General features: G+C 49.6%; 8 protein-coding genes across 11 annotated transcripts; all 8 read left to right on the top strand.

Annotated features, from left to right (window-relative positions):
• Positions 1-1,155: 1,155 nt before the first annotated feature.
• LOC9636996 (origin of replication complex subunit 5) lies at positions 1,156-3,155 on the top strand. The gene is made up of 5 exons (XM_002972839.2): positions 1,156-1,554; positions 1,620-1,981; positions 2,045-2,455; positions 2,512-2,821; positions 2,875-3,155. Exons 1-5 carry the CDS (start codon positions 1,156-1,158, stop codon positions 2,926-2,928), a joined length of 1,536 nt encoding a protein of 511 aa, XP_002972885.1. The 3' UTR covers positions 2,929-3,155.
• Positions 3,156-3,274: 119 nt separating this feature from the next.
• Positions 3,275-4,921, top strand: LOC9636995 (protein GPR107). Its single transcript, XM_002972838.2, has one exon. It carries the CDS (start codon positions 3,520-3,522, stop codon positions 4,819-4,821), a length of 1,302 nt encoding a protein of 433 aa, XP_002972884.1. The 5' UTR covers positions 3,275-3,519; the 3' UTR covers positions 4,822-4,921.
• A 461-nt stretch (positions 4,922-5,382) lies between these two features.
• LOC112347295 (probable LIM domain-containing serine/threonine-protein kinase DDB_G0287001) lies at positions 5,383-6,894 on the top strand. The gene is made up of 2 exons (XM_024677978.1): positions 5,383-6,693; positions 6,774-6,894. The coding sequence occupies exons 1-2, from the start codon at positions 5,396-5,398 to the stop codon at positions 6,883-6,885; spliced, it is 1,410 nt and encodes a 469-aa protein (XP_024533746.1). The 5' UTR covers positions 5,383-5,395; the 3' UTR covers positions 6,886-6,894.
• Positions 6,895-7,045: 151 nt separating this feature from the next.
• Positions 7,046-8,329, top strand: LOC9636994 (INO80 complex subunit D). Its single transcript, XM_024677979.1, has 2 exons — positions 7,046-7,606; positions 7,954-8,329. Exons 1-2 carry the CDS (start codon positions 7,059-7,061, stop codon positions 8,195-8,197), a joined length of 792 nt encoding a protein of 263 aa, XP_024533747.1. The 5' UTR covers positions 7,046-7,058; the 3' UTR covers positions 8,198-8,329.
• Positions 8,330-8,378: 49 nt separating this feature from the next.
• Positions 8,379-13,315, top strand: LOC9636993 (protein patched homolog 2). Of its 2 annotated transcripts, XM_024677975.1 has the most exons (27): positions 8,379-8,492; positions 8,544-8,632; positions 8,693-8,821; positions 8,873-9,038; positions 9,096-9,357; positions 9,419-9,531; positions 9,584-9,673; positions 9,729-9,797; positions 9,844-9,960; positions 10,032-10,265; positions 10,327-10,473; positions 10,524-10,638; positions 10,694-10,872; positions 10,935-11,054; positions 11,103-11,163; positions 11,227-11,357; positions 11,408-11,501; positions 11,550-11,608; positions 11,656-11,763; positions 11,873-12,032; positions 12,080-12,192; positions 12,252-12,444; positions 12,505-12,633; positions 12,686-12,714; positions 12,778-12,938; positions 13,005-13,241; positions 13,305-13,315. In XM_024677975.1, exons 1-26 carry the CDS (start codon positions 8,490-8,492, stop codon positions 13,237-13,239), a joined length of 3,306 nt encoding a protein of 1,101 aa, XP_024533743.1. In that variant the 5' UTR covers positions 8,379-8,489; the 3' UTR covers positions 13,240-13,241; positions 13,305-13,315. The 2 variants fall into 2 exon arrangements, with proteins under 2 accessions (XP_024533743.1, XP_024533742.1); XM_024677974.1 differs by having other exon boundaries at positions 8,422-8,632.
• A 138-nt stretch (positions 13,316-13,453) lies between these two features.
• LOC112340446 (calmodulin-like) lies at positions 13,454-14,238 on the top strand. The gene is made up of 2 exons (XM_024677982.1): positions 13,454-13,552; positions 13,597-14,238. The coding sequence occupies exon 2, from the start codon at positions 13,634-13,636 to the stop codon at positions 13,982-13,984; it is 351 nt and encodes a 116-aa protein (XP_024533750.1). The 5' UTR covers positions 13,454-13,552; positions 13,597-13,633; the 3' UTR covers positions 13,985-14,238.
• A 179-nt stretch (positions 14,239-14,417) lies between these two features.
• LOC9636992 (probable inactive nicotinamidase At3g16190) lies at positions 14,418-15,422 on the top strand. 2 transcript variants are annotated; one of them, XM_002972835.2, is made up of 5 exons: positions 14,418-14,533; positions 14,591-14,704; positions 14,765-14,996; positions 15,063-15,176; positions 15,271-15,401. In XM_002972835.2, exons 1-5 carry the CDS (start codon positions 14,486-14,488, stop codon positions 15,342-15,344), a joined length of 582 nt encoding a protein of 193 aa, XP_002972881.1. In that variant the 5' UTR covers positions 14,418-14,485; the 3' UTR covers positions 15,345-15,401. The 2 variants fall into 2 exon arrangements, with proteins under 2 accessions (XP_002972881.1, XP_024533748.1); XM_024677980.1 differs by having other exon boundaries at positions 15,063-15,422.
• Positions 15,404-17,412, top strand: LOC9636991 (probable arabinosyltransferase ARAD1). Of its 2 annotated transcripts, XM_024677977.1 has the most exons (3): positions 15,558-15,730; positions 15,817-16,421; positions 16,840-17,412. In XM_024677977.1, exons 1-3 carry the CDS (start codon positions 15,679-15,681, stop codon positions 17,338-17,340), a joined length of 1,158 nt encoding a protein of 385 aa, XP_024533745.1. In that variant the 5' UTR covers positions 15,558-15,678; the 3' UTR covers positions 17,341-17,412. The 2 variants fall into 2 exon arrangements, with proteins under 2 accessions (XP_002972880.2, XP_024533745.1); XM_002972834.2 differs by having other exon boundaries at positions 15,404-16,421; positions 16,840-17,409.
• The last annotated feature ends 1,148 nt before the right edge of the window (positions 17,413-18,560 follow it).

The following is an 18,560-nucleotide window of genomic DNA, read 5'->3' as shown; positions in this document are numbered from 1 at the left end:
CTTAAACTTACTAGAACTTCCATGTGTCACCAGCTTGATTGTTTAACTTAAAAACTACAAAAGTGTTGGCTAGAGCTCCATTAGCCCTCAAGTATTGATCTTGCCCACATGCAACTCCAAAAGGCTGTTAAAGTGTAGACACAACTTATAGAAGCTTCAAGCAAAAGACCCAACAAGGACAAGACACATTACTACTATCAAACTCACTCTCAGACACTCATAAAACTTTTGGGGGCATTAGATTTCTCTAACTGGCTAAAAGACCCACAAGAAACCCCATGGCAAGGGCATTAACACACTAGAACATGTTGTAACCCTAGATGTTGAATAGGGGGATTCCCCACATAAACACTAGAACTCTCACTACAACTCAACTCAAGGCCTTTATGTGGGATAAACCTCGAACTGCTCCACTTCACACTCTCAAACACACGAAAATTTGAATGCAAAAGCCCTGAAGGGATGGAGTTAGGCCCAGCTTGACCTCACAAAGTCACAAACACCTCTCTTTTATATTACTTATGTAGTCATTCTCTTTAACTTTTTGATCTCCAACTCTCCAACCATAGATGTTCAAATGAGGCTGCCATTTATGTCCTATTCCAAAACCCATCTCATCACGTTCCTAAGAAGAACAATCTTTCATATGTCTATGATCTCCCTCTAATTGCAAATACCCAAATCCAAATCTCCTTAGGTAACATGAATTTGCAATTGGCTGCCTGATCACATATCTCTGATTCTTATTGGGCAGCAAATAAGCAAGTTTAGTTTCTAAGAACCTAATCTATTAATAGCTCTTAGCTGATTTACAAAAGCTTCCTATTTAAGATCTATATTAACTGTTAATAGTTCAGTTTATAGTATTTTAATTCCCAATACTAAGAAAATAGTCTTTATCTTCATCCTTTAATTCTTTTGGAGATGATGCAATTAATAGAGGTGCTATGCAAATACTTTTTGGAGTTACATTTTGGAAGGTTTACTGCAATTTCTATTTCGCAACAAGACACTTCTTCACCTTTCAATATATTCTGTTACCAGGGAATTTATGCACAAGAAATTTAAGTATTTGCTGTATGTTTTAATTATCAATTGGACCTCCTGGTAAAAATAATGTCTAGGGTTCTAGGATCCTTTTAGGGTTCTTGGATCATGAATTCCGCCGACGCGGACGCCAACATTGGGAAGAGGCAAGAGGTCCTGGTACGTGATTTTCCCGGCAGGAGGAGCGAAATCCAGGATCTCCTGTCGATTTTGGGAGGCCCGTATGATTTCTTCCCGCCGCTGCTCGTACATGGCGCTGCGTCTACCGGCAAGACGAGCGTCGTCAAGGAGATCTTCCGGCATTTGCGCAGGCCATACGCATACGCGAGCTGTCGATCGTGCCATGCCGCCAGGATTTTGTTTGAATCGATCATCAACAGCCTGGTTGGGCACGTGAGGAGCGCCGAGAATGGCTACTCCAGCGCGCGCAAGTGTGAAAGAGCCTCGGATTTCGTGGAGTTTCTTCCAGATGCTTGCGAGGAGGCTATTCGTCGATCCAACAATGAAGTGGGTGCATTCTTTTGTCTGTCGGTCGTTCATTTTTCTTTCTCACAACTCGTTTTTCAGTACAGAGCTGCTCGTCTCCGTCAAACGGCAAAGCCAGTAGCGATGAATTGGTCACTGTGTTTGGCAACTTGAGCTGGTTCAAGCGAGAAACAGGGGTTGTCTACCTCATCATTGACAACATTGATCTCGTGAGGAACTGGAGTGGTGGACAAAACCTTTTATCGGTTTTGTTTCGGCTTCCAGAGCTCTCCCGGCTCCCGCAGCTGGGAATGGTATTCATCAGCAGCGTTGGCCCTCATGCTTTCACGTCCGGCACAGGATGCCGGCAGCCCCTGCCAGTTTACTTCAGAGATTATCTAGACGACGAACTCTTCCAGATCCTGGTGAAGAAGCAAATCAAGTCCGATCTCTACGTTTCGTTTCTCAAGTAAGTTGCTTCTTTCATGCCGAGGGATGATACTCATGCGCCTTAATCTTTTGGTTTCTCCAGTGCCGTGTTGAAGCCGTTTAGCCGAGCAACACGGAGAATAACCGAGCTCATGATGCTGCTGGAGCCTCTTTTTGAGCAGTACTGCGCGCCGGTGGTCTCGGGAGCGGTGCTTCCGGACGAGCAAGGGAAACGAAAGCTCTTCACGCTTATCAAACCACACGTTCGCAGCTTCTTGGGACGGGCTTCTTCTATCCTTGCAGCATCTCCAGGAAAGTTACTGGAGTCACAAGGTGGAGGAAGATCAGTCATCAGCGCTCCAGCGTCCGACGATCAACTCTGCGATTTACAGTTGCCTCTCTGCAGTAAATATCTGCTTCTGGCGGCATACATCGCTTCCACTAATCCAGCTACATTGGATGCCGCCTTGTTTGATGCCGGCAACGCAAGTGGCTCGAGGAAACGAAGGCGAAGGTGAAGCTCAATTTCTAGTTATTTCTTCTCTTTTCTCTTACGTGTTCCGATCACAGGAGTTCTCTGTCAGCCACGGAAAAGAAAGAAAACAAGGAGATGGAGAGGCAACTCAAAGGTCCAGGCAGCTTCTCTCTGGAGAGGCTCCTGGCAATATTCTCGTGCATTGCAACCGGCCCTGGGTTGAAACTCGGGATTTCTGCTCATGACAACAAACTGGACGAAGACGCAGGCATGGAAGTCACGTCCGATGTTCTAATGCAGCTATCAACGCTCGTCGGCGTTGGTCTGATATCACAAGGACTCACTGATCCACTTGAAGGATCTCCAAAGTTTCGGTGCAATGTGGAGGAGGAAGCCATCCATATGGTAACGTTTCATTCCTTCTTTAACTTCAACTATGGTTTTCGCTGGCTTTGCAGATCGCTAGGAGCACTAGCTTTCCACTCGCCAAGTACCTGTACTACAACTGTTGAACAGGTGCCTTTTCTTAGATCAAGTTTTCAACGACCATCATAGATGCTGCAAAACAAGAGCATTGCTTCGGTGATACATTACATCGCAAATGGCTGTAGACTACGCTGAGAAGTCGCAATCGAATCCGGCATACTCGTAAGGAGAGTTCCAACGTCAAATCCATCGTAGTTGTATCCACTCGATGTCTAAAACATTTTCAGAAACTACCACTTAACAAATTGATCTATACGCGTCTGCGAAGATCAACCAAAAAATCGTTACTGACCAAAAAAATTGATCTATACCTCTCAAGCGAGCGTCGATTTTCCCCTGCGAAGATCAACCAAACAATCGTTACTGACCAAAAAAATTGATCATTTTAGGGCTTTACTTTGGAACACATACACGTGTACGCCACGTCAAAGAGCGAAGCGATGACATGGAATGGAATATGCAGTTATACCTGCATTAGGGCTTTTCCACGCGGAAAAAGAGGTGCGCGCGCGACGAAGTCCCAGATCTAGAGTTCTCGCGATCACAAGTTAGGGTTCTTCGATCTGGGATCTCTCAGCCACTAGGGTAACAGCAATCTTCTCATCGCCGCAAGGGCCATGGCGGCCATTCCTAGGGTCAGCATCCTCGGCGTGATTCTAGCCCTGCTCCTGCCGCTGCTGGCCGTGGCCGAGATCAAGAGCACCAAGATCAAGGACGATGGCCGCCCGCTCATCATGTTCGAGAAATTCGGCTTCACGAACCGCGGCGAGGTGGGGATCTTCGTGTCCGAGGTCCACGTCTCGTCCGACGCCGATCTCTCGCTCATGGGCTTCTTCCTCAGCACCGAGGAAGCGCTCCTCCAGGTCTTCGCCGACGTCGAGAAGCAGCCGAACCAGTGCATCCTCGCCAATCCCAAGATCCGCGCCTTGCTCCGCCTCAACGAGGTCGATGGCCGCGGCGGGACTTACAACAACACCTTCCCGGTGGCCGATGGCAACGAGTACTCGCTCTTCTTCATCAATTGCCACGCTCACTCGCAGGTCTCGATGATCGTGGAGACTTCCATGTACAACTTGGAGGGCAGTGTCAAGGATTTCCTCCCGGCCGGCCAGACCCAGCTCCCAGCGCTGTTCTTCACCTTCGCGCTCGTCTACATCGCGCTCACGGCCCTCTGGATCTACTTCTGCGCCAAGCACAAGGAGACCACGCACAGGATCCACATCCTCATGGGAGTTCTTCTCGCGCTCAAGGTGCTCAACTTGCTCGCCGAGGCCGAGGACAAGAGCTACATCAAGAAGACCGGCACCGCGCACGGCTGGGACGTGATCTTCTACATCTCGGGTTTCCTCAAGGGTGTGATGCTCTTCACGGTGATCGTCCTGGTCGGGACCGGGTGGTCGTTCCTCAAGCCATTTCTCCAGGACAAGGAGAAGAAGGTGTTGATGGTGGTGATCCCGCTCCAGGTGTTTGCAAACGTTGCCTCGATCGTGATCGACGAGACCGGGCCGGCGACCAAGAGCTGGTTTACCTGGCGCCAGCTCTTCCTGTTGCTCGATATCATCTGCTGCTGCGCCATCCTCTTCCCCATCGTCTGGTCGATCAAGCACTTGAGAGAGGCCTCTCACTCGGATGGAAAGGCCGCCAGGAACCTCGTCAAGCTCACGCTCTTCCGCCAGTACTACATCGTCGTCGTGACTTACATCTACTTCACCCGGATCGTGGTGTTTGCGCTGACAACGATCACGCCATACCAGTACCGATGGTCGAGCAGCTTCGCGGCCGAGGCCGCGACTCTGGCATTCTATCTCTTCACTGGCTATAAGTTCCGGCCGGTCGTCCACAACCCGTACTTTGTGCTGGACGACGAGGAGGAGGAGGCCGCGCAAGAAGCTCTCAAGGACGACGATTTCGATCTCTAGAAAGTGTGTGACGATCGATGGTGGTAAGTTTTGCTCCTGGAAAGTCAGAAAGAAGAAAAGCTCCACAGAGATTTATTTGCAATCTATCGAGTTCTTTCAAGAACAAGCCCAGCTAGATGTGTTTTAGAGCTAGGAAAGAAGTACCTCGGCGATGAAGCGATAGACGACGATGAATCGCAGCACCCGGTAGAGCGGCTCAAACTCTGTGAAGCCGTAATCCACGGCCAACTCGCGGAAGGAGTGCTCGTTGATGTGTAGATCCCGCCGCGGCACATAGAAGTTCTTGGCGGCCGCTGGAATTCCCACCGTCTCCCTGGCGAGCGGCGACACTGGAGCAATGCCGTGGAGATTCCTTGGAGCTGAAGTGGATCGGCGCAGCAGACTCGTAACGAGCGTGGATCGGGAGAGCAACCTCGACGCCATTGCCGCGAAGAACCCTAAATGCGACAAGCCCCAAGAACCCTAAAATATAAACTGGGGCTCCCTTGTTTGACTCTGACGACGCGTTTTCTCGATCGATCTCCCACATTTTGCGATCGATCTTGCGTCGTCCCGTCCCACAGGAGCTCGATCCATGGCGCGCAAATTGCTCCTCGGCAGCTATGTCTTGCAAGATCCCTTCGCTGGGCTCGAGTACCAGGATCCAGCGACGGAGAAGCAGGCGCAAGAGATATCGCAGAAAATCTTGGTAAGGTACTCCCACGATCTTAGCTTCTCGTCCCTGATTCCAGCGCTGGCGACGTCCTATTCCATGACATTCGAGTCTCTCGACGTCAAGACTACGACCACGGCATACCTTGGCCCTCTCAAGCTCGTCTACAAGCCTTTCAAGATCAACCGGTGGCTTCACATGTTCTTTCCGAAGATGAGCAACAGGGTCGAGCTCGGAAATCTGTGGCTCCAGATGGAAAATGTGAGATTTCCTCCGCGAATCGGTGGTACAGTGGAGGATATCTTGGGTGCTCTTCCCAGGGCCGCGAGCTTCCAGATGGGAATCTTTCTAGCGCAAGGAGCTTACGGTGCCATCCACAAGTGTACTTGGTCGAAACAGGAATTTGCGATCAAGCTGTTTAGCGAGGAAGAACACCTCCAGGACGAAGCAGTGATCCATTTCACGCTGGACCATCCTCACGTTGTCAAGCCTCATGGCTACTCCATCAGCGGGAGTGGCAGTAGCAGTGGCAATCACTCTGGCGCCGGGTTGATCATGGAGCTGATGGATGGCGATCTCCAGACCTGGATCAAGAACAAGGTTGAAAAAGACCCCCATCATCTACCGCTGGAAGAGAAAGCTGCGATCGACGTGATGCTCCAGCTCGCCACTGCTCTCATGTACATGCACGCGTTTGGATTGATCCACCGGGACGTGAAGCCGGGAAACTTCCTCGTTCGATTCAACCAGACTTTTCCCAGCGGTCTAGAGGTGAAGTTAGGAGATTTCGGCACTGCCAGATCCGTGGATGACGGGAAGCTCACGGCTCGAAGAGGGACGCACTGTTACTGGGCTCCAGAAGTTCTCCAGGGTGACGAAGGATCAAAGTGTTCTTACACGGACAAGGCCGATGTTTACAGCTTTGGAATGACCTTCTACGCGGTCCTCACGGGAGAGACTCCGCTGGACAAGTACAAGGAGTTGTCGCCCGAGAAGTTCTTGGAGAAGATCCGGGGTGGGAACTGGATCATCCCTGGGTTGAAACGAGCCGGGAAGAGGCCTCGGCTGCCGAGTTCCGTCGACTCGAGCTTGGCGAAGCTGATCCAGCAGTGCTGGCATGAAGATCCGGAAGAAAGGCCTCCGTTTGACGTGATCTGCTGGGCTTTGGAGATCATCCAGTGCAAACTCCTTGGAACCGAGATCTCTTCCGCTTTGGACAGGTACTTGATCACGTCGCGAATTTTTTTTTCTCGCTGATGATCTTCTCCTCGTTTTGTTCTTGGTTTTGTTCTTCGTCCAGGAACCCGGAAGTTTATCCGATGAAGCTCGATGATCCTGGCTCTGGCCCCCATGACAAAGTTATACCATTCTCTTTCACGAACCAGCAAAACCAGAGGCTACTTAGCTTCTAAGCTGACAGCTCGGCTGCCACGTATTTCCAAGTCAGCTCTATACTGCGCGGGCGTGGTTATAATTGCCAGCTTGGCAGACAAGTGGCGTCCAAGCTAGCACTCGACGAGGAGAATCGAACTCGTGTGTGATTACTTTATTCTTTGGTTTTGTGGAGAGGTTTTAGAGCGAGGCGATGGCGCGCAGGCAAGGGATTGCTCCGCCAGTGGCTGTGCCAGCCGCGGCCACGGCAGCGGCGGCGGTGGCGGAGAGCGCCGCGCCGGATGAGAGATTCGTGGAGGATGAGGGATATTTCTCACAGGATCCACAGGAGTGTGTGCCAGCGGTGGCGATGGAGGGCGCCGAGGAGGACGAGATGCTATCGCGATCCATGGTGATGACAAGGGCCGAGGTCGTCAAGCGCCGGCGGCGAAGGGTGAGGCAGCTGATCAAGCTCTATCGGGTACAGTATTGGGCATTGCTCGAGGAGCTGCGCGCCAAGTACCGGAGGTTCTATCTCCGGACAGGGAAGAGCGGCTGGCGCGAGGAGAATGAGGCGGAGGAATCGCAGCAGCCGGGCAATGTGGACATGAGAGTGCCCGAGCGATCGGCCGGGGAGGCGATCAAGTGTGGATTCCAGGGATGCATGACCAAGCCGATGCCGCTCAGCGCCTATTGCTTCGATCATATTCTCTTGGAGCCTCGCCAGTGCTTGTACAAGCCGTGCGCATTCGTTCCTCGCAGGTATGCCGTGTGATATTTCGATCGATCGAGTCTTTCCTTCCTTAGAATTTTTTTCGTGTCTTTGGGTTTCTTTCTTTCTTTTGTTTTAGTCATACTCTATGCATTGGTAGTGACATGGTGGATAGGAGTTTACGTTCTTAGAGATATGATCAATTTCTTTGCATCTTGTCTTTCTTCGCTAGAATTAGTTTTTTTCTTGCTAGAAAAGTGCTTTAATCTATGTCATGCCATTCGTGCTGGATAGGATTTTATTTTTTATTTCTTGCTAGACAAGTTCTTGACATTTCATCAAGTCCATTGACATTGGTGTTTCATGCGTCTCACGTTGCTATTTTTTCTCCTTCCAGTGCCCCGAATGGAACTTGTGGGAAACCCGTTCTTCGTGCGGTAGTGCCATCTTTTTGCGCCATTCACTTCCAGTTAGCCCAGAGGCAAGCTGCTCGAGTAATGAAGAGGGCCGCCAATAACAACACGGTGCCTCCACTGGGAGCGTTTGCTGGCAAAGGCGCTCCCAAGCTCCATGTCTTGATCTCGGAGTACGTTCGAGCCATCCAGAACAAACGAAGGGCCAGGGCCGCCAACCACAGCTAAAGCTTTATCTTTCGTATAGGAGGTAGACGATGGTGTGTCCTCGAGTTTTCTTACTTCGTTATGGTCGCAGGTTTAAACCTGCGCGCTATAATACAAAAGGCACTTTGATGCCGACGGAGTAATATTCTACTATTGTTTCTTTCAACTTCAGTACAAAGCGCGTCATTTCGCGCGGAGCCTACAAAGTTCTGGCCTCACGTGAAATAGCAGGAGCAGCAGTGTCATTCCCTGGCTATGGTGGCTGTCTCGCTTCAAAGCATCTGTTAAGCTTTCAAACTTCTCCGCTTTGAAGATGGTGAGCGCCGTTTTTGGTTTGGTTGCTGTGTTGAGCTTTCTCGCTTTGCAGGGTGTGCTCGATGGATATCACAGAGCAATGAACGAGGTGTTTGAGCGGTATGGATCGTTTGCAGCTCGTCGTCCGACTGTTCCGCTCATGTACGATTTTCGCTCTTGCGTTTTTGCCGCGATAAGTTTTTTCTCTTTTCACTTTCACAGAATTGGACTCGTCCTGCTTGGAGGAATTTCTTTTGGTCTTTTTAATGTGAAGAAGGAAGCCGATCTGGAAAAGCTATGGGTTGAGCAAAACTCTCGCGTCGTGGAAGAGAAAGAGTTTTTCGATTCGAGGTTCTCTTGTTTGAATTTCGTTCGTATAAATGTAACGTTGTCTGGTTTCAGATTCGGGGGTATTTCTCGGCTCGAGGCAGTCACAATCACACCACGGGATGGCAAGGATTACAACTTGGTCCATGCGATGGACGCTCTTAAGTCATCCATTACTCCTCTCTATGACAACTTGACCATGACAAGAACGATAAACGGAAAGACATATAACTTCCGCGAGGTATGATATGTGATGATGTCTTCATTGGTTTCAGATTAAGACCATTTTCTATTGCAGAACGATTTCTGTGAGAGGCCTGTTGTGCCGGATTACATAAAGTCTGGTACAGACCCTTTGAAGAACAAAAACTTCATTTCATGGGGATACTCAAAATATGCAAATTGTGCCTTAGAGGCGCTGAATGCTCCTCCTGAACTGCGTTTACCCGATGGATGGGGTATAGACTGGCTTCCTTGTCTGAAACTATCGGCATTAGACTGTTTTAAAGAAGGAGGCGATTTTGACTATCCACCAGCGTTAAAACTACTTGAACAAGAAGGTACACTTCTCTTGATTTATTTGCTCGCAGTACATATTCTATTTTATGGTTTATGATTCAGCTGTCTCCGGGTTACGCATCGCTCAAATTGCTGTCATCCCTAACGGAAACTGTCAAACGGAAGTTCGCAGTAACTACACAGCTCTAAACATCGATGAAAACACCGTCAATGAGGTTTCTAAAGTTTATGGTTTCCTAGTTTCTTAACTTATACAGTATGTTTCAGCTTGTCCAGGGAGTTACTGGTTTGTCTCGGCTTCTTTTGACATGGGGATACAGCTGGAGAAAATCATACGCAGGCATGACCAATCAGCAAGTAATTTATTCAGTTTGCGAACTCAAGCTCGAAAATAAGCTCTGAAAAATTTCAGGTTCTAGATCACATAAATGCTGCCCTGCGATTTGGAAAGTCTGCTGATCCGAATCCGACAAATCCTCAGGTTATATTTCTAAAGCGAGTTTTTGATGCTCACTACCGTCACATAGATTGTGGACTGCCTCTCTGGAACGCAACCGTGCTGCATGACATGGTTTGGAGCACACAGCCCAACTCTAACGTCATTGGGTAGTCTGAAGTACGATGCTTCTGGGAACATCACCGAGGTTACTACTTGAAACTTACACGTACTAGTCGTCTGCTCACAACTGTAATTTTGATTCATTATGTCTCTCAGATCAAAGGATTAAGATGGGCCGGAAACAATTTCCATCAAAGGCATCCGGTCTGGGAATCGTACATCTCTAATTTACTGGGTACAAGTTTTCAAGAAAAACAGAGGGAGCAGCTTACTAAAGACTGGGAAGCTCATATGATCAACGAACTGGACCCTCTACGACAGCACCAACCAAGCACAATATTTGGCGACAAAAATATTTATGGTGACCTGCAGCTAGAGTTCAACATGTGGGTATGTAATCAATCATTTTCGCGTCTGCTTGATAAACTTTCCTGACTTTCTTCGATTACAGAGGTCGTCGGAAGACATAATCTCGGATGCCAATAAAACACCAGTGTGGCAGATAGTTCTTAGCGGCATTCTTGTCTCGATATACTCATTTCTGGCTTTTGTCAACTTCAAGGACCCTGTACACTCGTTTACATGGCTGGCTCTCACCGTAAGGACGTTTTATCACCGATCGGAACTAACCTTTTTCTCTGTTTGCAGGGAATGGTTGTAGTTTCACTTGCTGTTATCGCTGGGTTTGGGTTTAGCGCTGCTGTTGGAATCAAGTTAACCCCGTTGGCCGGTTCTGTGGTACCTTTCCTTACACTGGGACTGGGTACATGACATCAAATGTTATGGTTTACATTGCTAACATCTTGTACAATTGTCAGGCATAGATGATGTTTTTGTGCTAGTGAGCGTGCTTCGTAATTACTTAAAAGATCCATCACTCAAAGACATAACTTCAAAAGTACCTGAAGCAGAGATGAGAATGACGACTGCTCTCGCGGGTCCATCGGTGGTGTTAACAACGTTTTCTGTTCTTGCTTCATTCTTCATTTCTTCACTTGTCGGTATTGCAATTTGGTATTTCACTTTGCTAATTGGAGTTTGTTTATTTTGTTCACGAAGAGTCCAATGCCAATCGTGAGGTGGTTTTGCTGGCAAATGGGGATCACAGCAACACTTCATACTCTAGGAATGCTTTTGATATTTATACCGATAATGGCAATCGATGCCAGACGAGTGAAGGTAAGTCTGTTTTTATTTATACCTGTCTTTTTCAACACTATGTCGCAGGCCAATGTTTGTGATCCTTACCTTTGGCTGCTTTGCGGGATTCGAAAGAAGGAAAATCTAGGTTCGCTTCTTCGGTTTTGGTACCCGCTTGCGTTTTCTTAATCTTGTGTGTGTGCTTTTGTAGAAGGGCCGCTTGCGTCAAAGGACTCCCCTGGAAATTTCAGTGGACATGTCACTGGAACATCCTTCGTATCGCGAGCTGTTGCAAAGTACTATGCTCCTCTATTTGAAAATAATCTGTTCAAGGTCGTTGTGGTGCGTATCTTCAACCTTGTTTTTCTCGTTCTAACCCTGCACGGTTTCAGCTTGTATTGTTCTCAGCATTACTCGCTGTGACAACTTACCTGGGCTTTGAAAAAGTCGAGCACGGGTTATTACTATCCGATATAACTCTGAAAGGTAGCCTTCTCACATCACGTTCTGAGCAACACATTTTCTTGTAACTAGGCTCGTACCAGAACACATTTGCGGTCGTAACAGAGGGAAAATTCTTAAGCTACCAAATTGTAAGGTTGAGTCCCACAATGGTTTCTTATTGAACCTTGATTTACAGAACTATGTGACGCGAGATATTGATTTTGCGAGGAACCAGGAAAATCTTCTTAAGATATACGAGACAATGCAAAGCAACTTGTCATACTGGACTCCTCCACAACCCAGGGTAATATCGACTTTTTGTTCCTTTTGCGGAGGATGACACTTAGTCCATATAAGAATTTGGATCACTACCCCTCTTCGCAATGGCCTCACAGCCTTCTTTCTTCTTTCAGGTTCTAGAAGCGTCAGTATTGGGAAACATTATGGTTTACACGGCTAATTCTAGACCCGATATAAAAACAGTTCCTGTGAATGTCTCCGGGATTCCGCTATTTACTATCCCTGTCGACGTTTTCGATCAGACTCAGCAAGCCTGGTCATCGACGCCCATAGGTACAGAAGCTCAGTTTGCAAGCTCATCTTTGAAGATTTTGGTCCAGGTATTTTTTCACTGCCCGATTACTACTGCGAGGACAAGACTACAAAAGAACATTTGGATTGTTTCACTACCACATTCAAACCAAATCTTCGAGTTGCGGCTACAAAGACATCTGTAAGTCAGTTTTGTTATACGTCCTTTCATGTTTATGGAACTCTACATGCGTGAAACAGATTTTTATAGAGCACTTGGGTGCCGAGACGGAACCAAATCTTCGTATGATCAGACAGACCAGAAAAATAGCTGACCAGATGAATGCCGAGATCGGTGAAAATGTTGGCTACGTGTACGGGTATCCGTTCCTTTTCTTTGAACAGTATCTTCACAGCAGCCGAAACTTGTACATTGTGGTGGGCTTCGCGTTACGTAAGTTTCTGTCAGCAGTCCATTCCTTTCAAGCAGGCTCACTGGTTTTTTCTTTTGCAGTTGGAGTATTTGTGGCCGTTCTCATTTTCCAGTTCAGCATCGTGATCTCGGTCCTTATCGTGATTGTTCTGCTCATGGTGGACTTGGAAGTGTACGGCTTTATCTACGTTATCGGTGCAAAACTTAACTGTACGTGTAGTTCCTACTCTGATGACCAAAACTGACAATCTATCTCTTGCAGCCCTCTCGCTCGTCAACCTTGGCATAGTTGTGAGTACTATGTGTTTAGCAACCTTTCGGCAGTTTCTAACGCTGTCTCGTGGTATTTTCTAGATTGGAATGGCGGCCGAACTCACGTACCTTGCTCGAGCATTCCTGATGGTGGAGGGAACCAGGAACTACCGCGTCGGGAAGGCACTCGAGTGGACTCTGGAACCCCTGCTCCATGGATTCGGAACTCAAGTGGTCGCGACTCTACCGCTCGTCTTTCTCAAGTAAGCGAAACTTTTAAAACTCCCAAGCCTGCGTTCTCATCATCCAGCCATTTCTCTCTTCATCAGGTACCACGCATTCCGAATCTACTACTTCGCAATGTTCGCAGTCATGGGCGTGCTTAGCTTCCTCAACGGCTTTGTGCTACTCCCGGTGCTTCTCTCGTGGTTTGGACCTCCAGCGCTGCCCAGCCACATCCCTGTTGCCAGCACGCACAGTTTCTCGCACGTCGACGAAGATCAAAAGGGCGACAAAGAGATGGTAGAAACGGAGCCTGCACAGGACATGGACCTGCGCCCCTAGTGGTTTGTCTCTACTCCTTTCTCCTTTCTTTTCTTCCTTCGAACTTATTATTTCTTTCCTTGCAGTTCAGTTGCTAAAAAAAAAAAACCTCACTAGGAAAGAACTTCATGCCTTGGATATGCTGCTGTTTCAAATTCTAGTTAGGGCCAAATGGCGGCAGTGGCAACAACTTCTGCACCTGCACCTGTACCTGCACCTGCGGCCCAACCTGCACCCGCACCCGAACCCGAGCGGCCAATCGAGGAGCTTTTCACAGAAGACCAGCTCGTTACTTACAAGGAAGTCTTCTCCGTCTTTGACAAGGACGAAGATGGTAAGTGTTTCTTTCGTCTCTGTCCCTGCGAATGACTAGAACAGTTTCGCAGGCTTTGTGGCGGCCAAGGAGATCGGGCCCATGCTCCGAGCAGTCGTCCAGAACCCGACGCAGGCAGAGATCCGGGGGATGGTCCTCGAGATGGATCCGCTGCAGATTGGGAACAAGCTGTACGACTTCCCCACGTTTCTGCGGTACGTAAGCCGGAGGATGAAGGAGTATGACACCGAGGAGGAGCTGCGGGAGGCGTTCCGGGTGTTTGACAAGGAGCAAAACGGGCAGGTGTCGGCGGCGGAGCTGCGGGAGGTGGTGACGACGCTGGGGGAGGTTTTCACGCCGGACGAGGTCAACTTGCTCATGAAAGATGCCAAGGTGAATGCCGAGGGGATGATCAACTACGAGGGCCTCATCAAGATGATGATGAAGAAGTGAGCGAGCGAGAAAGCTAGAGGAGAAGTACCATACCTCGGGCCGGAGATCCTTGTCTCCTCGAAAGTGATGGATTTTCGCAGCTTGAAGCTCGTCGATGTCCACAAATCCAATCCCTTTTGATCCCCACGCGTTAAGTTACGCCTTGATCAAAGCCTCGAAACTAGAACAAGAAGAAACTTACATTCGTAGCCACGAAGAACACCACTGAAAGAAAAAAAAAATGACAATGTTTCATACACACAAGAGTTCTCTTACCTTTCTCGTTTCTGAGAGATTTTCTGGACGATTAGCCAGCAAGCTTAAAGCTGTGATCATCGCAAACATCACTTTCTCAAAGCTTGGGCTGCCGGATCAGCGCCGCCAAGATCACCAATCGCGGCACAGCTGCCACTGAAATCCGTGACGATCGCGATCTGCCACAGACCTGGCCACATTTGCGCTTTGATCGAAGACGCCAGACGCGCTTGTCGCTATCCATCATAAACCCTAAAAAAGCACCAAATGGCCGGGCCACAACGAAGAACAGCGTTGCTTGTCATCGACATGCAGGTACTCCCAGCTCTAGATCGCGCGCGACGGATCTCTCTAAGAATTCCCGTGGCCTAGAACGATTTCGTCCTCCCCGGCGGCCCAATGCACGTCCTTGGAGCGCCAGCGATCGTCCCAGCGGTCCAGAAATCCGTGGAAATCGCGCGACGCCATGGCCATTTCATTGTCTGGGTAAAGAGAAACTATCGATCGATCGATGGATCGATCGATTGATCGATGCTCTTGTTCCAGGTCGTGAGAGAGCACGATGCGAGCGGGAGAGACGTGGAGCTCTTCCGGCAGCACCTCTACGACGGCGAGACTGGCCCGACGTGCAAGGGAGAATCCGGCGCGGCGCTGGTGGATGGATTGATCCCACAGCCCGGCGATCACATGCAGCGCAAATTTCGATTCAGCGCCTTCTTCGCCACGAATCTCGACCTGGTGCTCCGCCGCGCTGGAATCTCCCATCTGGTGATCGTCGGTGAGCTCGAAAAGATTTTCTCCCCTTTGATCATTCTCAATCTCTCTCGATTCTTGCAACGCTCAGGTGTCCAGACCCCGAATTGCATCCGCGCCACTGTCTTCGATGCCATCGCGCTCGACTACGCCGTGACAGTCATCGCCGACGCCACCGCCGCCGCCTCTCCCGAAGTCCACGCCGGTAAGGAAGAGTTGTTCTTCTCGATGACCATTCCGTACGGCCCTGGCCGCCGCCTTCCGTACGGTTTCTTTGGCCTTGATCTTGCTGCTTGTAGGGAATTTGTTGGACATGCGCAACGTGAGTGCCGCCACTCCAACTCTGGAGGAATGGGCCAAATTGGCTGGCTGAGATCGATATACACTCTCTCGTCCTCGCAAAGACCTAATAAGCTCTTCTTTCTTCTCTCATCTTGACTCCTCCTCGTTGTAAATGCCGGTGGCGCTCTCCAAGCGATCTTCCAGCCCCGTGTCACCCCAAATCCTCTTCGATTCGCCGCCGGAATGGTCAGCTAAGGAGCAGCAGCAGCAGCAGCAGCAGCAGCAGACCATGGCGTCGCGATCGTGCATCGTCAAGATCATCTCCTTCTTGCTCGTCTTCGCAATCTCCGGCACGATCTTGCAGAATTCCCTCGCCTGGCCCCCGCGCGACGACGAATCCCCCTCCAAGAACGGGGACACTAGCGATGCCGCAACGATCTTCAAGCCGCTGCTCCTCCCATCCACTGGCACCACCAGGTCAGCATCGCGATCGCTCTCCTCCTCGTGTCAGATTCAAGGGCTCGACGATCGTGTTCTTAAGGTTTACATGTATGATCTTCCAGCGGAATTCCACTTCGGGATGCTCGACGCGGCAATCTCCGGTCGCCCGTGGCCTCGAAATATTTCCAGCCTTCCTCGCTACCCGGGCGGCCTCTACCAGCAGCACAGCCCAGAGTACTGGCTCACGGCGGATCTCTTGAGCTCCACGGATCCCTCGTCTCGCAAGAGCCCGTGTAGCGCTGTCCGGGTCGCCGATCCAGCCACCGCGGACATCTTCTTCGTGCCGTTCTTCTCATCGCTCAGCTACAATCGGTATTGTAGAACCGGGCATAGATTCCAAGGGGGTAGGGGCTGCGTGGAGAACGATCGATTGGAGAAACGATTGGTGGAGTTTCTCAGGGGCCAGGAATTGTGGAGGAGGAACGGTGGGGCGGATCACGTAATTGTGATGCATCACCCAAACAGCTTGATGGTGGCCAGGAGCTTGCTCAAGGAGGCTATGTTCGTGGTAGCGGACTTTGGGAGGTTCTCTCGGGCGGTGGCAAACATGAGGAAGGATATAGTGGCGCCTTACAAGCACGTCATACCATCGTTTGCTCGCGACGCTACCACGTTTGAGAGCCGTGAGACGCTTCTCTTCTTCCAGGGCGCGATTGTGAGAAAGGAGGTAGGCCAGTCTTTCCCTTGTTTGAGTTCTTTGTTTTCTTCTTCTTCTTGTGATGTGTGTGTGTGTGTGTGTGTGTGTGTGTGTCTTCTTCCTTCTTCATTGTTTCTCGGTTTCTTTAACACGTTTCAGGTGATGCAAGCTTGAGATTCTTGGTTTTTTTCTGGCTGCCAGGCTTCCTCTGAATGACGAGAGAATGATTCATTGCTTGATTTTTAGTCCCGGGACGTTGTCGCCAAGCAAAACACTAGCGTGTGATGATTCACTGCCAGTCCTTTTCTGATGAACAGTATTCTTTTCCTTTTTTTACTCGCGCGATCGTGGAATCACAGCCTGGGTCTTTCTGTTAAGCCGTTTAGATCGATCACTGCCAGCCTAAGTAACTCACGCGCTGTTCTTTCGGTTTTTTGTTCCTGGACAGGGCGGGATTATCAGGCAGAAACTCTATGAGATCCTCAAGGACAGTCCGGGCGTCCACTTCGTGACGGGCAACACCCAAAAGGATGGCATCCGCAGCGCCACCGCGGGTATGAGGAACGCCAAGTTTTGCTTGCACCTGGCAGGCGACACGCCGTCGTCGAACCGCCTGTTCGACGCCATCGCCAGCCACTGCGTGCCCGTGATCATCAGCGACGAGATCGAGCTGCCGTTCGAGGACGAGCTCGACTACTCGCAGTTTTGCGTGTTTGTGGAGTCGGACAAGGCGCTGCGCAAGGGATTCGTGGTGCGAGCGCTCGAGAGAATCGGGCGGGACGAGTGGACGCGGAAGTGGGCGATGCTCAAGAGCGTGGAGCGGCACTTCGAGTACCAGCATCCATCGCTCCCCGAGGACGCGGTCCACATGACGTGGAGAGGAATCGCCAAAAGGGTCCCAGCCTTGAAATCCATGGCACACAAAATCCATAGATACGATAGGCACTGAATGCCATTCCCATGGTTTTGTATAACCTGTGTATAAATCTTACTTTAAATCCTTGGATGTAAATCCTAATTAGTGAAGATAACTACGTTTAAGAAATAGAGAACCAGCCAAGTATTTCGGATTTCTTGATGAGCTGGGACTAGAGGCTTGGTAACTTGGAAGAGTCCTCTCCTCGCGATCAACATATCCTTCATCTCTCCGAGCTCTCTACTTTCCATCGGCCTATTGAGTCACAATAAACTTTTCCCGAGTCACAAAAGAACTGCCAGTGAAGTTGCACAGCGCCTTGAGATCGCCATGGTCGCGTTCTCCCTTACCCGTTTTCGTCCAGGAATACAAGAGGTGACCGATCGTTAAGCTTGCGTCGGAAAGATGGTTCATGTCATGCTTCCTTCTATTTTGCAGATTGTTTATCGCTCGCTGCTTAGCGTTTACAGTCGTAGCGGTCTTCTCGAGAAAGCGTCCGGTGTAGATACTTGCCACAGACCAGTGCATCTTATTTGATCCATGAAAAATGTCAATAGTTGTGAGGCTACAGGATTATGATTGACGATCCAATCCCGGAGGAGTTCGTGATCGCCGAATGACAAACCAGTAACCTGTGCTGATGCTACCTCCTAGAAAAAGAAAAAGAGAGATCACCCATCCAGAGATCAAGGAAGAAACTAAACTTGTATTACGTACCCAGGCACCACTTGTGAGATCGATGCCTTTCCACTCGATCTTCGCCAGCGGCTCCGACCAAGCCTGATGATTGTGAGTGTCTCTTGGGACGGTGGCTCCATGAGCATGACGTTCTCGAGAGAGAAGAGCGCGAGCTTCTCCATTGAGTCATTGCTACCGGTTGCAACAGCCCGGGCATCGAGATCGGCAAGCCATTCGAGAGAACGGTTGTTGGTCTGGAGCTGGAGCAAAAGCCACGCTGAAACAAGGCACGCCTGTGCGCTCACACTAAACAGTCGAAGGGCGTCCGAGAGTCTATGTGATTGTGAGTGTTGACAACGAGGAACTGCCTTTACGGCCTTCTCGAGATCTGAAAGATCATGGATGGTTTGGATATTTAGCAAAGAGAAGGAAACAATTCACATATGTGCTACACCTGCAAATTTAAGTTCAAGCTAAATGGAACCATCGTTGCAAGCTTATTGGAGACAAGGTGATGGCACTGTTTGGTGCATGAGGATTGCAGCTTCCCCAAATCTAGATGATCATCCACCGGG

Source organism: Selaginella moellendorffii, unplaced genomic scaffold (assembly GCF_000143415.4).
Source record: "Selaginella moellendorffii unplaced genomic scaffold, v1.0 SELMOscaffold_20, whole genome shotgun sequence".
NCBI classification, from domain to species: Eukaryota; Viridiplantae; Streptophyta; class Lycopodiopsida; order Selaginellales; family Selaginellaceae; genus Selaginella; species Selaginella moellendorffii.
This window is presented reverse-complemented; position numbering and strand designations above follow the sequence as displayed.

What these genes read in the sequence shown, in the direction of transcription:
- LOC9636991 (XM_002972834.2), top strand. Translation starts at nt 15,426, where the DNA reads ATGCCGGTGGCGCTCTCCAAGCGATCTTCCAGCCCCGTGTCACCCCAA. An exon ending in GCGCGATTGTGAGAAAGGAG is followed by an intron (nt 16,422 to 16,839) that starts GTAGGCCAGTCT and finishes GTTCCTGGACAG; the next exon opens with GGCGGGATTATCAGGCAGAA.
- LOC9636995 (XM_002972838.2), top strand. Translation starts at nt 3,520, where the DNA reads ATGGCGGCCATTCCTAGGGTCAGCATCCTCGGCGTGATTCTAGCCCTG.
- LOC112347295 (XM_024677978.1), top strand. Translation starts at nt 5,396, where the DNA reads ATGGCGCGCAAATTGCTCCTCGGCAGCTATGTCTTGCAAGATCCCTTC. An exon ending in ATCTCTTCCGCTTTGGACAG is followed by an intron (nt 6,694 to 6,773) that starts GTACTTGATCAC and finishes TTCTTCGTCCAG; the next exon opens with GAACCCGGAAGTTTATCCGA.
- LOC9636993 (XM_024677974.1), top strand. Translation starts at nt 8,490, where the DNA reads ATGGTGAGCGCCGTTTTTGGTTTGGTTGCTGTGTTGAGCTTTCTCGCT. An exon ending in AAAGAGTTTTTCGATTCGAG is followed by an intron (nt 8,822 to 8,872) that starts GTTCTCTTGTTT and finishes GTCTGGTTTCAG; the next exon opens with ATTCGGGGGTATTTCTCGGC. An exon ending in TCGTCAACCTTGGCATAGTT is followed by an intron (nt 12,715 to 12,777) that starts GTGAGTACTATG and finishes GGTATTTTCTAG; the next exon opens with ATTGGAATGGCGGCCGAACT.
- LOC112340446 (XM_024677982.1), top strand. Translation starts at nt 13,634, where the DNA reads ATGCTCCGAGCAGTCGTCCAGAACCCGACGCAGGCAGAGATCCGGGGG.
- LOC9636992 (XM_024677980.1), top strand. Translation starts at nt 14,486, where the DNA reads ATGGCCGGGCCACAACGAAGAACAGCGTTGCTTGTCATCGACATGCAG. An exon ending in TGCTTGTCATCGACATGCAG is followed by an intron (nt 14,534 to 14,590) that starts GTACTCCCAGCT and finishes CCCGTGGCCTAG; the next exon opens with AACGATTTCGTCCTCCCCGG. An exon ending in ATGGCCATTTCATTGTCTGG is followed by an intron (nt 14,705 to 14,764) that starts GTAAAGAGAAAC and finishes CTCTTGTTCCAG; the next exon opens with GTCGTGAGAGAGCACGATGC.
- LOC9636996 (XM_002972839.2), top strand. Translation starts at nt 1,156, where the DNA reads ATGAATTCCGCCGACGCGGACGCCAACATTGGGAAGAGGCAAGAGGTC. An exon ending in TTCGTCGATCCAACAATGAA is followed by an intron (nt 1,555 to 1,619) that starts GTGGGTGCATTC and finishes TTTTCAGTACAG; the next exon opens with AGCTGCTCGTCTCCGTCAAA. An exon ending in AGGAGGAAGCCATCCATATG is followed by an intron (nt 2,822 to 2,874) that starts GTAACGTTTCAT and finishes CTGGCTTTGCAG; the next exon opens with ATCGCTAGGAGCACTAGCTT.
- LOC9636994 (XM_024677979.1), top strand. Translation starts at nt 7,059, where the DNA reads ATGGCGCGCAGGCAAGGGATTGCTCCGCCAGTGGCTGTGCCAGCCGCG. An exon ending in TGCGCATTCGTTCCTCGCAG is followed by an intron (nt 7,607 to 7,953) that starts GTATGCCGTGTG and finishes TTCTCCTTCCAG; the next exon opens with TGCCCCGAATGGAACTTGTG.